At 42.1% G+C, this 17726-nt stretch overlaps 1 protein-coding gene across 5 annotated transcripts in view; it reads left to right on the plus strand.

The window, feature by feature from the left end:
- Positions 1-17726, plus strand: part of MAP3K13 (mitogen-activated protein kinase kinase kinase 13) — a 69951-nt gene that overhangs the window by 32712 nt on the left and 19513 nt on the right. For 4 of the 5 annotated variants that reach the window (XR_014789556.1, XM_084846865.1, XM_084846866.1 and 1 more), the window contains 11 exons: positions 5236-5810; positions 7205-7388; positions 8246-8437; positions 8689-8847; positions 9085-9243; positions 10034-10142; positions 10427-10536; positions 11134-11250; positions 11830-11967; positions 16083-16785; positions 17025-17095. Coding sequence is in view for 4 of the 5 variants with exons in the window: in XM_084846865.1 (XP_084702991.1) it covers positions 5306-5810; positions 7205-7388; positions 8246-8437; positions 8689-8847; positions 9085-9243; positions 10034-10142; positions 10427-10536; positions 11134-11250; positions 11830-11967; positions 16083-16785; positions 17025-17095 (2447 nt within the window). In the remaining variant the exon portion in view is untranslated. Of the gene's footprint in view, positions 1-4279; positions 4385-5235; positions 5811-7204; positions 7389-8245; positions 8438-8688; positions 8848-9084; positions 9244-10033; positions 10143-10426; positions 10537-11133; positions 11251-11829; positions 11968-16082; positions 16786-17024; positions 17096-17726 lie in introns of all 5 variants that reach the window. The other variant, XM_084846869.1, reaches the window with a different exon arrangement.

The following is a 17726-nucleotide window of genomic DNA, read 5'->3' on the forward strand; positions in this document are numbered from 1 at the left end:
TTAAGCCTAGGCTAGCGCTGCACTTCTTAGCATGCCCAACTTCCTTGGAAAAAAACCCCTTCCTGCTGGCATCTGGTAAGCCATGACTGCAGAAGACCAAGGGAATAGTGTGGGTGGCTGCAGAGCAGCTGGGGGATGAGGAGTGCAGCAGGGAACAACAGGGGAGGCAGTGGAAAGCAACAGGGTGGGTGGGGGAGGAATATTTGTGTGTGAACTTGTTACGTATGTATATGTGAATGTGTATACAAGTGTCTGTGTGTGTGTGTGTATTTGCATGAATTGGGGTGTGTGTGGGGTGTATGGGAGTGTGTGTGTGTGTATGTGCACATGTACACTGTGGCAAATCAGGCAAATTTTTCCATATTGGCACCACCTTTTCCATATTGGCACCACTATAAAATTAGAAAATGCAATAATTAGATTCCTCGAAAAGCATTCTGGATTAAAATATGAAATTTCAATAGCTAATGCAAATCAACTTAGTCTCTTGTACAAGATTAATTGAACTTGTCTTCTTTGAGGCTTCCTAGATGACAAACAGAAGTGCCAAACCATTAGTAATTGATGATTGGCTCATTAGTACTCTTTACTGATAAGAAAAGAATCCAGACAAAGGCTACCAGGTTTTGCACTTGGAGCGCCTTGGGGTCAATGCCCATATTGAATTTATAGTGACATAGAAACATTTAAAAAATTAGGTAATCATAAAAACAAAAATGTAATCAAATAAGGTAAGAAGGAAGAGCTTCTCAGGTTGTAAATACAAAAGATATGTTTTTAATACTCACATACGAGACAGGATGGAGTCAAAGAAATAATTCTTGGGTCACAAACACAGCTGTAACATGTCATATGATTCTAAAATGTTGTATATGTATGTATGTTATAATCATTCATCTCGATAAGAAGTAATATTATTTAGACATAAGCGATTTGAAGAATAGAAATATATATTTAAGAATGTAGCTTAATGGAATATGAGGTAATGTGGTAAAAACAATGTAGACATATTTTATAGCCTCCAGAAAGTATCAGCTACTCCCAACATGGTGCCTGTAAACTATCTTGGTATGCTTCAAACTAACAATTGCTTTTGCTCTACTTAGGGAGCAATCCTTTGGCCCCTAGACAGAGTCTGGGGGGCCATAGGATAATTTGGATTTCTGGATCCAAGGTTGGAGACCTCACTCCAACCGCAGATCCAGAAATCTGTTCTCCCCACCCCTTCCCCCTTGCAACCAGCATGGAGAGAACTGCACTGGCTGCTTCTCTGAGGTCACAAAGGTGACCTCAGAGAGAGGGTAAAGGGGGCGTGCCGGTGGGAGGGGACTGGGGAACCCGGGATATGATGTATCCTGTGGTCTCCCGAGCCTCCTTCCCTCCCACTCTGACGTGCCCCAGCTAGACAGGCAAAAAAGCCTGTCTAGCCAAATTGCAAAGTGGGAGGAGCGGGGAGGCAAATATTGCCTCTGCCGCTCTTTCTGCCCTGCATAGGATGCCCGTAAAGCCTCCGAATTTGGAGGCTTATGGGCATCACCATAGGACTGCGCCCTTAGAAGCCTTGACTTAAGATGCTGTTGAATGTGTCATGTGTTGAATCTATGCATGTATAAGCCTTGTGTTTAGTATTGTTATGCTGATATTTTTATAGTAGAGAAACAAAAGACAAATCTTGTTTGAGAGAGTAATTCCTGAAAATAGAAAACTCTGTATGACCTATATCTGGAGTGAAGAATTCATCTTACTCTAAGATGGCATTTGATTTTGTAAGGAAAGTAAGTGTTGTTAAACTGGTAGCTCAGGGTTACCTACAAACTGATAACATATTTTGAAAGAACCTCTGAACCAGGGCAAATGCCACAACATGTGTGCATGTGTGGATGAAGATAAGGGACTGTGGGGTGAGAGACAAAGCTTTGGGGGGAGGGGGAGCGGTGATCCAGAATGCGAGAGACTGAGACAACTGTGGAATCAAAGGAGTAGTTTTGTGTGTTGGAGATCTGACCTTGCTTCTACTTTGTATTCAGATTCTTGGGGAAGTGACTTCACTTTTAGCCTCATCAGTTTGGCTTTCTGTGAAATGGGTGTTTTGTGGCTGGCTGAGCCCAACATGGCAGCCATTTTGTGATAGCACCTATGACACTTCCTCAACATTCCAATGTGCCCATTGGTGCATAAAGGTTGGGGATTTTGTGCTATGCTGTAGGCAACCAGTTTGCAAGCACATGGAAGGAAATCTAAGGTATATAAAGTCTATGGTATGTTGTGAGCTGGTGGCAGCTTCTTCCATTCTGCTGGCTGCTGCTGCTGTGCTGTGGGCCAGGGCAGGAAGGAACTCCTGGTCCTGCAGCATCATTTGGCTAATTCCACAAGTGCAGATGAATGGTTTCCTGGAGTGCGCACTCCCTCAACCTGGGGTAATCTTTTTTTTTTTTTTTTAAGCTGTTTGGCTCAGACTCCTAGCCTGAATCAGCCAATCAAAGACTACCCCTTCCTTCCCAAGGGAGGGGTCATACTGGGTGATTTTGAGGACACTCAGCACAACTTAGCCACTTTGCCCCCTTTGCTCAGTTTGCTGGCTAGCTTATTGGCTAGCTTGCTGAGCCAAGTCTGCCAACTGGAAACCCTGTGTGTGGTTGCAGGGCAGGCAGAACAGTAGGCAGCGAGTGTGCTGGTGACGCTGACAGCAGAAGAAGTAAGTCTCTCTTGGAAATTTCTTCTCTTCCTTCCCACTTCCCTGCTTGATAAAACTTATTTTTCTTTTGGTGAGGAGGGCTTGAGGGCTGTAAAGGGGCAGCCGAGGGTGGGGTGGCAAAGTTGAGGGAAGAATGGAGCGAGGGGGTGAGCCCCAAACTCAGGGCACCTGGATCACCTTGAGCTGGTGATTCCTGAGGATTTCCCTTGTCTCCTGCCTTTCCCGCCAAGTGGGGAAGCAAAGGGCGAGAAAAGCCAACTTTGTGGCTCAGAGCAGCTGAAATTCCACTCCTGCTACAGGGGTGGGGGTGGTGTGGTGGATTTCCCCCCCTTTTTTTTTAACTCTCTGAGCGGGTCTCTGTGTGTGGAATTTTGGGACATAAGTGGAGGGACCTTAAGGCCCCCTCTCCTGAAGCCCCATGGTGCTGATCCAAATTGGGACAGCACACTCTTGCAGGAGAGTAAGGGTGTGTCCAGACTACAGACTTAAATTGGTTTCACAGCCCTTCTCTTTCCCCAGGGCACCCTGGGAATTGTAGTTCTGTGATGGGGTGGGGCATGCAGTCTCCAACAGAGAATTCTCAATTCACTAAACAACAATTCCTAGGAATCTTTGGGGGTTGCAAGCCATGGCAGTTAAAGTGGGATGGAACTGATATAGGTTTTAGTGCAGACAGGGCCTGCCGGTGGGGTTGAGTTTGTATGAATATGGATATGGAAGCCTGTGTGGGGAGTGCTAGTGTATGAGGGAATTTATCTGCATGGTTGCCTGCTTTTTCTGTCTAAACATGCATAAGGTTGTGCTGTAAAAAGCAGTGTAGCACCCCCTGATAACGTGTGTAGCATCCTCCTAATAACACATTTCTCCTTCCCACACAGTAAGGCTAGTAAGTATGTAGACAGAATCTGGACTCTGAATTAGCTTCAGAACATTTTCATAACTGATTAAAACAAGAGATGTAAAAACAAAAAAGAAACAGAATTCTTCAGTTAATGTTTAGGACTTATTTATACAGTATTGTAATTCCTTCCGATACAAGATAAACAAGTGGAAATATGACTCTCCATAACACTTTTCAGGGTATATATTGTGAAGAACTGGTGTTATGCTGCACAGGGGAGACCATTATGGGGAGGAACTAGAATTTTCTGCAAAACTCCTGTATTTTCTGCAAATGAAGGAGTTTTATTTTCCTCTAAAGGCAGTCATATTTTAAACAGCCTAAACTCCTGAAAAACACATGCCAAGTGATTCCTTTGGAAAGCAGTTGTGGTGTCATAAGTCATGGAATTATTCCTGATATTTTAAATATTAAAGCTTTCTTGACAGTCATACTTTGATGTTTGGATTATTGAAAAAAAAATCACTGGACAGTTTGTCTTCTATACATTCCATTTCAGTTCCTAGAAGCTGAGCTTTGTTTTCAATAAACACCGTCCTGTACCACTACTTCATCAGAGTCCCCTTTTGATTTTGTATATTCTAGTGTGTAGGAAAGTCCATTACAACCTCTTATACAGACACCAACTTTAAGTCCTACATGGTTACATTTGTCTGTAAGCACTTGTTTTATCTTATTCACAGTAGATGGGGTCAGCGTAAGGGCAGCTCTGGTAACTTGAATCCTCCTCTTGCTCATGGCCTGGACTGTGGCTCTGACCACTCTCTACTACCACCCTCAGCCCTTGGGTGAGTGTATGTATGGCTGTGGGTGGATTTCTTTCTGGGGTTTTTTTTGCTTCTGGTGAGTGTGTAGGTGTATATGGATTTGTATTTTTTCCTTGGGTTAGTGGATTCACCACCACCACCACTGTTTTTGTTGCGTGAACAAAAAAATGTGGCTTCAAAGGAATGCTTTTGTGTGAATGATGATTACTGTTATTATGTTATTATTATGCAAAGGGGTACATGCTGTCAAAACTTGCAGATGGGTTCCAGACTTTGCTTTTCTGTGTGGTTCTGAGATGATGATGACTTTGTGAAATGGCTGTGTGGCTCTCCCATCCCCATTTTCCACTGCTAATGTTAAAGTCACTGAATTGTCTATGCAAAGGGAATTGTTGCTAAAATAGGAGAATGGGGTCCAAAGGAATGTTTTTTTCTGGGTGTGTGAATTTCCCCCTTGCTTTGCACTCATGGTCTTACTTGATTCTCTGTGCAATGGGAGTTGTTGCTGGAACAGGAGAATGTAGGTCCAAAGGAGTCCTTTTGTGTTCCTGTATGAATTCCCCACCTTCTGCTTCTTACTCATGATTTTAAAGTTCATGTTCCTCAGTTTCCCCTTTCTGTGGTATGGGTTGCTGGCTGTTGTGGATTCAAAAGAGTACTACAGCTCTTGTGACCTCCTTGGCCCCTACTCTCCACCCCACCAGCTTCAGTGAGCACCAGCCACCACTGTTCCATGTCTTCGTGAAAAGCTTCTTGAGACAGTGGTAAATGTTTTGGTGGGAAAAGTCACTGGGCTTAAACTGAAGAACAGATATGCAATTTAGATCAGTAGTTCTTGTCTTCTCATATCTTGTCCTCCATTTCTTTTTCAGGTGTGGTCACTTTCTGCACTGGGGATGAGCATTTGGTTTTTTTAAAGCAATATCTCTGATTGTCGGCTCCATGCACATGCACACCCACAATACAATGACCAGTTCTCAGGAGCCCCTGAGCTGGTCTTCCTCTACGGCCATTATCACCAAGGCCTTCAGTGAAGACAAAGATTTCAGTGGAATGCATGGAGATCATATACCCACAGGCCTCCATCCTTCACCTGAGATCATAGAGGATGTACGAGACAAGGGCTTACTTTACAGCAATGCATCAGAGAACATGAATAGCCCAGTAGCCACAACAGTATTGACCAGTGTAAGTGAGGATTCCAGGGACCAGTTTGAAAACAGTGTGCTACAATTAACAGAACAAGATGAACTGGAAATTCCTGTTCATCAGAACAGTGATGGTATATCTGGAGAGACCAATAATGGAACAGATGATATCAAGATCCAGTTCAACAGATCAGGCAGTGGAAATGGTGGATTTCTTGAAGGACTCTTTGGTTGTCTGAAGCCAGTATGGAATATTATAGGGAAAGCTTACTCCACTGACTACAAGCTGCAGCAACAAGGTAAACTCAACGAGCAAATCCATGTATTTTTGTGGAGTTTTAAAAATGTTTTCAGAGATAAAGGTCTGTGGTAGAGGGAAGTATTAGCCTTTAGAGTGGTATTAAATTGCTGTAGCCTTAAGTTCACCGTTTTAAATATATGCATCATTGTTTCATTTCTTGATTACTTTTCAACATGTCTAAGCATAAGGCATTCCGCAATCCTAAGACCAAGTAAGTGTTCCTTTGGTTGCTCCTTGTATCGGGCCACTTATTGGCCATCTTCATTATGGCTTTTCTGTTCTTTGTGTGCTAATGGATGTGGGAATTGCTGCATGCAAATATTAGTCTCTAAACCCTCTTCCTAGGTTTGGCAAGACCGTATTCCTGGTTGCTCTGATAACCTTTAGAGCTGGTTCTCAAACCCTGTAAATAACAAGCCTTTCCATGTCAAGAAGCAAATAGTTTGAGTTGCATAAAATGTAATTAAGACAAAATATATATGTATCAGTTGTACACAAAGACATTGTGCAAGCAGGAGTGACACATCTGACTGATTGATGGGGAAAGCTCCATGTACAGTGAGCATGAATATCCAGAGCTTCTTTAATGAAATGAATGCGACCCCTCATGTTTGCATGGAGCTGAAATAGATTATCACGTGTGCTCAGCTGCTTGATAACCCCACTAGCCCCAGCCCTGACCAGCAAAGGCAAAATTAAGCTTCATAGATCAGATTTCCTTTCCTTGACTGACCTCCATTTGTATCAGAGCTACTGGATTTTCTGTGTTCTATCACTAAAATCAGGCCGCTATGTTAAGGCTAGGTTACAGAGACTTGATGCATGCTCTGTTGGACATTGCATACCTGGTACAGAAAAATATGCAGAAAAAAATTCCTAGTGGTAGCTCAACCCAGCGACTAATGAAAAGGTACCCCCCATTAGTCATATAGCTGAAATGTATGTCACCAATGCTCAGCAGCTTGGTGCACTCCAGAGCCCCACCCCTGATTTCCAAAAGCAAAATTAGGTTTTGGAGATTACATTTCCCTTGCTCTTCTGGCTTCCAGTCACTATACCTAACAAGTAATAGGAGCTACAAAAGCATCGCTTTAGGTTGATGACTTGTTAGGGTATTTGTCCTCCTATTTCAGGCTTTGTGGTTTTGGGGGAGAGGAGGCTTTCCTGGTTCTTGCCTGGCAAACCTAACAGCTAATGAAAGCTCTGATGAAGAAAGGAGGTGCTTTCTTTTCTTTTTAAAAATAGAGTCTTCTGTAGATGTAAGCATTTTACATGTTAGTCAAATTCAACAGGTGACAGACTACAAAAGTACAGAATGGTGTATTACTTTGGTGCTTGTCAAAAGGCAGCTGTTCACAATCATAATAACAGATAGTGCTTGTTTATTATCAGATACATGGGAAGTTCCTTTTGAGGAGATTTCTGAGCTGCAGTGGCTGGGCAGTGGAGCACAGGGAGCTGTTTTCTTAGGTAAATTCCGATCAGAGGAGGTAGCTATCAAGAAAGTGAGAGAACAGAGTGAAACTGATATCAAGCACTTAAGGAAGCTGAAGCATCCTAACATCATTGCTTTCAAGTAGGTCATACTTTGATTATCCTGACTCTTTCTAAACGATTGTGATCTTTTCAGACTCATATGCTGTATGTCTTCATGCTGTGCTCAGTAGTGCTCAAATTACAGCAGTTTCCTTCTATCCTCTGAACTGTAGTTCTAACTGGAAAATCTTAACAGCAGGATAGTTTTATTTGTCCATGCTTGCTGATGGCACAATAGCATTCTTATACTCATTTTATAAAGGTGATGATGGGGTGAAGAGAAAAGTAGGTGGTAATAACAAATAAATAAGTTTTAAATGTAATGGTCTTCCATTATTAGTGAAAGGAGGAAAAATGAACTCTTTTAGAGAATATGAATGCTTCAGTTACTTACCCATTGTATAAATGACAGTTATCTTTAAAAATATTGGTCATGAACAACAATAAATTTTTTTATTCTGTGGAAACTCTGGGTCTTTTATTACAGCAAACATTTTATTTTCTCTCCCTTTCCTTGCTTCATGAAAGCTTTATTGCTGAGCATGAAAGGACTTTCAAAAGAGTTGATTCAATGTTTCATCCCCTATATTCTGCCCATATAACCCTGAAGGATCAATACCACTTCATGAAATTCAACGATTAATGTTTAAGATGGAGTAGTCAGTACTGGGGAGACATTTTATGATTCCACTTAATATTTAGGTATACATCTGACCTAAATATTCAAATAATATTTGGCAAATATGGGATAGTGACCTGGTTTCATAGGCAATAAGTGCTATGTAACTCCTGTTATTGGCCAGGAGAATTGTGAATGGGTTTCTGCTGGGTTTCACTTGTAAGCTCCCACTGTTTTGAGTTTGGCTTTTTCTTCATCCATATTTCTTTTTATCTTAGGGGAGTTTGCACTCAGGCACCCTGCTACTGTATAATCATGGAGTACTGTGCACATGGACAGCTGTATGAAGTGTTGCGAGCAGGAAGGAAGGTGACGCCTCGCCTGCTTGTGGACTGGTCCACTGGGATTGCTAGTGGAATGAACTATTTACATCTTCATAAAATCATCCACAGAGACCTCAAGTCACCCAAGTGAGTTGCTAGTATGTGTGTGGTGTAAGTTATTAAGGCTGCAACCCTGTGCATGTTTAGACAGAAAAAAAAAAGCTGACAACTCCCAGCATTCCCCAGCCAGGCATGCTGGCTGGGGCATGCTGGGAGTTGTAGCATGTTTTTCTGTCTACATATGCATAGGGTAGCACCCTAAATAAAATTGGACCTAAAGCAAGCTTTGAATTGCTATTCTTCTCACACTTGATTCCCTGTATGATTTTTCTTTTCAGTGTGTTGGTTACTCATAATGATGCAGTAAAAATTTCAGATTTTGGTACTTCTAAAGAACTCAGCGATAAGAGTACAAAAATGTCCTTTGCAGGCACTGTAGCCTGGATGGCCCCAGAAGTGATTCGCAATGAACCTGTCTCGGAAAAAGTGGATATATGGTGAGTAATACTTTCACAAGTACTAGTCCAGTGTTTCCATTAGAGCTTTATTTCTCTTTGAGCCAAACCATATGACTGGCAGATTTCATTTTTATAAATCTTTCTCTTTATAAACATTTTTCCCTTTATAAACATAGGGTGCTCTCTGCAAAAGATCTTTATTTGAAAAGATCTGAGACTTAACTTCCCTGTTAAATACAGTTTTCTGAATTTTTGTCTTTTTTCATTTAATATCAGGTCATTTGGGGTGGTTTTGTGGGAGCTTCTCACTGGAGAGATTCCATATAAAGATGTAGACTCCTCAGCCATCATTTGGGGTGTAGGCAGTAATAGCTTGCACCTTCCTGTGCCCTCCACTTGTCCAGATGGATTCAAGATCCTGATGAAGCAAACATGGTAAGTGTTGCTGTTTGCACAATGTGCCTAGTTGGTATTGTACGCCACAATACACCTTAGGAAAAGTCCACAGTATGCCATAAATTGGGAACCAAGTATGAGATCTTTATCTACACTCACTAGTAAGGTAATGATGTTAACAATATGCTATCGTAGTCTATTCTTGTGCAAATGACTTAGGCATAATTTAGAATATTCTGTTGGCTTGATAAAACTGCTTCAGATTCCATAATGTGAATTGAGACAAATGCATTATGAATGCTGAAATACAGTCTGTTTCATTTTTATTCATTTCTGCTTTGAGTTTTTGAGCAACAGCCAGCACTAAGAGTATTGAAGTACTGTGGTCGTAAGGATAATACACCATGTTGATAGACCAGCCAGACCAAATGTTGAATGAGAGAGGGACAAAAGAGTACAGATAGAATGCAAGGGAGTTCGCCTGCACTGTATTAGGGAGGGGAAAGAAGAATGAGATGCATGGAAAAAAAACATAAACTGACAGGCGGCGGTAGATAGTGTACACATCTAGTTAATCATCTTTCTGTATTACTGTTATGTGGGCAAATTGTTTGTTATACTTTGCTAAGTATGGAAATGGGAACAGGGAGACTGTTTATGTTTCACTGACTGCAATCTCATTTGTTTTGCTTTGGGGGAAAGGGTTATTCTAACAGATTATGAAATTAAAGGTCTTCTTAAAATGGAGACATTAATTAAAATACTCAGACCCATAATTATATTTTAAGTTATTGGATGGTCTCTCTTCTCTTTTTCTTTCATATATTAGGCAAAGCAAGCCCCGGAATCGGCCCTCTTTCCGACAAACACTTATGCACCTTGACATTGCATCTGCAGATGTGTTGGCCACCCCTCAGGAGACTTATTTCAAGTCTCAGGTAAATCTGTACTTTGTACTAGCAGTGGACTTCCATAGGTATTACCAGCTTGTTGTGTCTTCTTTTATAGGGTTTATATGCTAGGAATAGGAAGAGAAAAGCAGAGGCAAGGCCAGATGGTCCTACATTGGGGGTGGGGGAATAATGAAGTGCCAAGGCCAATAAATAAATAAATCTGGTTAGTGTTTTCTGATATGCTAGAGTAGTGCAGCCCTTCTTGGTGCAGTTTGCCACTGCCATGAGTTATGTTGTGTAACCATCTAAATGTAAAACTGCTCTGGCAGGCCGAATGGAGAGAAGAAGTGAAGAAGCACTTTGAGAAGATTAAAAGTGAAGGAACTTGTATACACCGGTTAGATGAAGAACTTATTCGTCGCAGACGAGAAGAACTCAGGTCTGTTGCTCTTAAGAAGAACCCTGCTGGTTCAGATCAAGAATCCATCTAGTTCGGTATTCTGTTTTTAGCAGGGGCCAGCCAGATGCTTCTGGGAAGCCCACAAACAGGGCATGAAAGAAATGGCTTTTCCTTGTTTGCCTCCCAGCATTTAGTGTTCAGAGGCACACTGCTTCTGAAGCTGGAGGTTCCATTCAGCCATCATGGCAAATAGCTCTTGATAGATGTATCCTCCAGGAATTTGTCTAAGCTTTTTATAAGGAGATTCACATTCTGTTGCAGGGATTCTTTAAGTAGGCATGGTGTGAAGAAATACTTTTGTCTCTTCTGAATGTCCTGCTAATTAATTCCACTGAGTGAATTCTAGTATTTTGGAAGAGAGACCATAATGAAGTTATCTGTAATGAATGTTTTTATTCATAGCTAAACCCTGCTTTTGATTTTACAACATTCAAATATTTTTATCCGTCTTGCTTAACTTAGAAGTTGCAGATGGGATGTTTAATTGAGAACAATTCTGCATAGGTACATGCTACTCCTTATGGGGAAGGCCGCTTAACTGTGCTCTTGAGACTGGCTGTCCTTTCTCTTTCACAGGCATGCCTTGGACATTCGTGAGCATTATGAGAGAAAACTGGAGAGAGCCAATAATTTGTATATGGAGCTCAGCGCCATCATGTTACAGCTGGAAGTTCGGGAAAAGGAGCTCATCAAGTACGTACATCCACATACATGCTTAAGGTCATTATGAACAAGGATTGTTCTGTTTTTTGTTATTGTTTTTTAAATTGCTTTCCCAATCTGGGTAATGGCCAAGCATAATTCATTTAAAAATTGTAGGGGGAAGGTACTCTGTTTAGGTTTTCCTTGTATAGTACAAGAGAACAGTCAGCATTCCTTTGTAGCAAAGGACTGTGTTAGTAGCAAAAACAACAAGGAGTGTGTTGTGGCCCCTTAAAGTCTTAACAAATTTATTCTGGCATACACTCTTGTGGACTGTTTTCTAAGTTCCTCCTTTTATCTGATCAATGTTGTTAAGGGGAAAGGCTTCCTATTTTAGAACACAACAGTTATATTGCACTTCCTTGCATTTGGAATGTTGATCTGAGCTATGGCTAGGACTCCTGATCACTTCAGTTGTTGCCTAGCGAATAACTAGTCTTTTCCAAATGCTGAGATGAGCACTTGGCATGCAGAGAAAAGTTAGTGGTATTTGGAGAAAGCTGCAGATATTCCAGTAACTTTCATTTTATTATGAGAAGATTAGGGATTTTATTTTTATTTCACGTGCAGACGGGAACAAGCTGTGGAAAAGAAATATCCTGGGACTTATAAGCGTCACCCAGTCCGACCAATAATTCATGCCAATGCAATGGAAAAATTGATGAAGAGGAGAGGTGTCTCCCACAAGCCTGGAGGCCAGGCTAAACGGTGAGCCAAATAACAAAACTATATTCAGTGGGCTTTCACAATGTTCTGCCATCCCTATATATGCTCAAAATTGCTGAGTACTCAAGTGGTGCTAACTAATATCTTGCTGCATGGCAGCCATGAATTAGATATTAGTATATGAGATGGTGTGTGTCTATACGTGTTCCCTAATCAATAACATGAAAATCTTGGCAGTGGAGATGACGTACCATTTCAGGGCAGACCGTTAGACCAGACAGTCTTGTACTGGGGTATTGAGAAAGCTAGTCTTAGATGGAACCCTCTACTCGAGGGCAATCCCCCTGCTAACACCAAATGTGGAGGATCGTCTTTCTTACTGGGGCATTCCTACTGTTATAGCCACCGCTTGTGGAGGATCGTTCCTCACCACTGGGCAATCCCTCCCTTCACTTCTGCTACCACCATTAAACTACACCCCTTTACTTAATATACACCTTTTTCCTAAGGTAGCTGGTCATTAGGTGTGAGACAAACAGATCAGAGATACCAGGAAAGTAAACAAATGTATATAGGTTTTTTTTTACTAGAAATATAACAAGGAAGCTTATTATTCAAGTTGGCTTTTGGTATAGAAACCTTGTTTGTAAAGTGTTACTTTAAAAAATTCAGCTTCTACATTGTTACTGTTGCCACCAATCAGGTGTTAGAAGCCCCAGTTCCTTACTCTAACCAAACTTAAGCCAATTCTCCTGTCAGGTGCCAACCCAGTTAACTCACAGGCCTAGCAATGAGGGCTTGAAAGGCAGTCTTCTCTCTGGTAGGATTTGACGTCCATCTGGAGCCCTTAAGTCCATTCACCAGGCTTAACATAACAGTTAAACATAACAGTAAACAAAACAATTAAATTTTTACCTCACTTTTACCTTAGTTTCTTCACAGGTGGCAATCTACAAATTTCAGTTACCCAGCTTTTATACTGTAGGTTAGAGAATTAGCAGTGGTATTTTTAATCCAAGCAAATTGGCCAATTCATACTTGGTTGGGGATGAAAGCACTAAGGGGATATCTAGACAACTTTAATTTTGGAGATTGGATGTGGTTTTTCAGATTTATGTTTCTTGCTGTTCAGAATGGGGAATGCTTTTATATGTACTGATCCACTTGGTTGACAAGTGATAGTGTGGAACCAGCACAGACTGACAAGAAGTCTACAAATTATATCTGGGCTGGGTATTGGTAACCCATTAGTTTCTACTAGTCGGCTGTGAAGTCCAGTACCACCATGATAGTGCAACAATATTATATAAATATAATAGCAAAAAAGGCAAGTGCTATTTTGGGCTTCAGTAATAGAAGTATAGCTTACAAATCATTTGAAGTACTAGTTCCCCTCTACTCAGCACTAGTTAGGCCTCATCTTGAGTACTGTGTCCAGTTCTGGGCACCACACTTGAAGAAGGATGCAGACAAACTGGAAAAGGTTAAGAGGAGGGCAACAAAGATGATCAGGGGACTGGAAACAAAGCCCTGTGAGGAGAGACTGAAAGAACTGGGCATATTTAGCCTTGAGAAGAGAAGACTGAGGGGAGATATGATAGCACTGTTCAAGTAACTTGAAAGGTTGTCACAGAGAGGAAGGCCAGGATCTCTTCTCGATCATCCCAGAGTGCAGGACACAGAATAATGGGCTCAAGTTACAGGAAGCCAGATTATAGCTGAACATCAGGAAAAATGTCCTGACTGTTAGAGCAATATGACAATGGAACCAATGACCTAGGTAGGTAGTGGGCTCTCCCCATACTGGGGGCATTCAAGATAAAGCTGGACAGCCATCTGTGAGGGATGCTTTGATTTTGATTCCTGCATTGAGTGTGGGGTTGGACTCAATGGTCTTATAGGCCCCTTCTGTTGCAGAACTCAGAGTCAGAGAGACCACGGAGTGAAGGAAAAAGAGTTTCTTTATTTAACGCTTGGGCTTAAGGCTGGAATCATTTCCAAAGAGCCAAAAGCCCCGATTTACATCAGCACATTGTTTTTATAGATATTGTGACACATAGGAAACAGCTCCTCCTCTCCCTCCCATGTGGGGTTGTAGTCCTCAACATTTTTTCTCCTAGCACCATTGTTTATAATACAAGAAATGGCTTATAGGGTAGCCATGATAAGCAGAGAACAGAAGAGAAGAGCAGAGAACAAGATATACAATTCTATGACCTTAGCCTTTGTTGACAAGATAAGAAATTCCTGTGTCTCGTCAGCTTACAAACATATATTTCAGAGAGCAAGAGCTCAGCAAGAACATGAAGCATGAGACTGCATGAGGCTACTTAGTCTGACCCCCGATATGGCTGCTACACTTCCAGTCCTACTATTCTATGATTCTGTCAACACAAATAACACCTCCTGCTTCCTCCAGTTCATTAGCATAGATAAGATAACTGAACAAGGATTCTCATACAGAGTGACTGTGAAGAAGTTTGCTTGGCTAGGTTCTTGTGGCAAATGTGGAGTTGCCGTGGGAGAAAGGTTCTTCCAGAAGAAACTTGCTCCTGCTTATGAACAGAGATGTGAAGACCTGGAAAATTGTGAAAGGGAAAAATGTTTTTACTGTGTTTTCTTGAGGAATCCCCACCCCACCCCCTGGCACCAGTTTTTCAGTGGAAAAATTGTACATTTTGGGGAAGACTGAGGCGGGGGGGTTTGGGGGAACCTCTCAGGAAATACTTTCTCTTTCAAAATATTGAGTGAAATACTTTTTAAACCATTGTTTAAACATAATATTTTTATAGCCAATATACTGTGCTGCAAAGCTCCTAGATAAAAGCTTCAAATGTATAGTGTTAGTGATGATAGCATTGCTCCTGTATTTATCTGAATTACTGAACAATCAACACTATTAAGACTTGAATTTAGAAAACTACTTGCAAATGTGATAAATAACAGAACCTCTTCAGGTATTTGGTCCAAACGGAGTCTGCTGTGCATATTTCTTCTGCATCATGTTATCGAGGCCTTAGTGCAACACAGCTTCTAGTTCCTTTTTCTTTTCATTTGCTTCAGAATTCTCCATTTTCTGTATCAATTTGAACTATACCAATGAATGTTTAAAAGCATACATACAAACACAAAGCCAGGGACCAAATTTGCATGCAAAATGGTTGGGAAACATCTTCAATTCATGTGAACCTTCTGTTTTCTAAAGTCTGAAACTCAACATGAAATATTTGAATACGAAGCTACAATGGGACCTGCAGCAAAATGTAGCAATGTGGAGAGCTCCCATTCAATGTTCCAGCTAAGCAGTCACATCTTCTTCCAGGATTCTCCATTTCTACCCCGGCTCTCACTCCTTATGGGACGCGGTGGCTTAGTGGTTAAGATACTGAACTGCAGACTGGAAGGTCGGCAGGTCAGCAGTTCGAGACCCGAGTGCTGCGTGACGGAGTGAGCTCCTGTCTTCAGTCCCAGCTTCTGCCAACCTAGCAGTTTGAAAGCAAGAAATTGCAAGTAGATAAATAGGTACCGCCTCGGCGGGAAAGGTAACAGCGTTCCGTGCACCTCAGTGTTCAGTCATGCCGGCCACATGACCACGGAAGCGTCTTCGGACAACGCTGGCTCTTCGGCTTAGAAACGGGGATGAGCACCGCACCCTAGAGTCAGACACGACTGGTTGGGGACACCTTTACCTTTTTTCTCACTCCTAAAGTCAGCCAGGGTACTGTGACCACCGAGCATGCTTGGTCCTCATTGGGCTTTTTTTGGGCGGGGCAGCAGGTATCCTCCCATAGGTTTTTTTCTGCTAAAGTGGCAAATTGCTTTTAAAACTGCAGGAAGATCCAAAGGCAGCTTTTGTTATGGCATTGGCAGGGTCTGCTTTTTTTAAAGACAACAAATCAAGAGACCCACTGGATGCGAAAACACATTTGGTTGCACCAGGAGTAGCCTTTTCATTCCTGTTGATGCTTTCTTTGCTACATGCTAATTCATAATTTTATTTTGAGTTAAATGTATGCAATATATAACAGAGCCTGTGTTACTTCAGAACCATCTATTAATAGGCAGGTTGACGATAATGGGGGAGATAACATGAAGAAAGTTCTATAGTATATCTTAATTCTAACAGAGAGCATGCTTTATTTTGCATCCTTTCCCAGGCCTGACTTGCTGAAATCTGATGGCATATCCAGTGCTGAAGTGGTGCCTAGTGGCTCTCCCCTCTCAGGGAGTCCCAAGATGTCAACACTCAGTAGCAAAGGACGTTACCGCAGCAAACCACGCCACCGGAGAGGAAACAGCAAAGGCAGCTACAATGATTTTTCAGGGATCTTGAAAAACCAGCCAGCACAGGATGAAGTGGCCCAGCCATCTCACCATCATCAGCATCCTCCCCATCACCCTCGGCTAAACATTCATGGGCAGGACATAGCCAATTGTGCTAACAACCTTCGGTATTTTGGCCCTGCTGCTGCCTTACGCAGCCCTCTTAGCAATCATGCCCAACGGAGGATGTCTGGCTCTAGCCCTGATCTTATCTCTGCTGCTATGGAAGCTGATTCACGGAGAAATCTGCAGGATGGGGAGGGCAAGGCTAATGACTGGGAATGTTGTAATAAAGGTACATACAACCTCTGCCCAGAGTGTAGACCGGGCACAAATAGTGCAAATCAAGGACAGTTGCTTCAGCCAGGGCTCGAGCAGCCTGAAGCACCATCATATGACCCATTGTATGCAAATGTGCAATTTCCTGGCAAGAGTGAGGAAGGTGAATTTAGCACCCACAGGTCAGTGTCCTCCCTTGGTCCCTCTCAACCTGTGAGCACCCCAGGACTGCTGTGTAAAATGCGACCCATTCCAAAGGTAAGGTCCCTCTAACCTTCCCAGAAACAGTGGCCTGCTTTATATTTTGCTGTTTTCTGATGCACACTGAATTTATTGTCTGTATCCAGGGTTAATAGTTCTTTCTGTATAGAATTGCATTTCGAGACTTCACTTCAGGAAAAGTCCTACCTTATGAAACTTGCTTTTTGACTGGAATTGATGTTGCTGCATGTTTGTAAGTAACTGGCAGGTAACATTGCCTTTTGCCTCCCTGTCAGAGTGGTGATTACTCTTCAGAAGAAGAAGAAGGAGAAGTAGATAGTGAAGTGGAATTCCCGCGGAGACAGAGGTAGAACTCTAAATTGCCCTAATCCTAATTGCTAAACTAAGGTTTGAGTTAACAAAAGGGAAAGAAGTTTATGTGATTTAATTTCGTTATAGCATGACGAGAACTTAGAGGGTTGATTCAAACATTATTTGTTATTCAGGTTCTTCAAAAAGGAGAATTGCCTGTTTACCTGTATACCAAGAAACAGTGTAGCATCTAGACAGGGGTGGAAAACCCTTTTTTGCCCAAGAGCCAAATTGATTCCAGACTAGCATGTCATGGGCAGCCTGCCAGTAGGAGTGGGGCCACAGCCCAAAGTAAGCATGGACGCCCCATTGCTGGCATGTGGGGGAAGAACATTGGAGAAAATGTGTACCTAGCATATCTGCCAGGCCAATGGTTTCTCCTCACTGGTCAGTGTTTCTGGAACAGAAAGGAACATTAACTAGGTAAGTTGTTGTTGTTGTTCAGTCGTTCAGTCGTGTCCGACTCTTCGTGACCCCATGGACCATAGCACGCCAGGCCTTCCTGTCCTGCGCTCTCTCCCGGAGCGTGCTCAAGTTCATATTCATTGCATCCGTGATGCTATCTAGCCATCTCATCCTCTGCCGTCCCCTTCTCCTTTTGCCTTCAGTCTTTCCCAGCATCAGGG

Source organism: Heloderma suspectum, chromosome 3 (genome assembly GCF_057233095.1).
Source record: "Heloderma suspectum isolate Gila_16-S chromosome 3, 16-S_ref, whole genome shotgun sequence".
NCBI classification, from domain to species: domain Eukaryota; kingdom Metazoa; phylum Chordata; class Lepidosauria; order Squamata; family Helodermatidae; genus Heloderma; species Heloderma suspectum.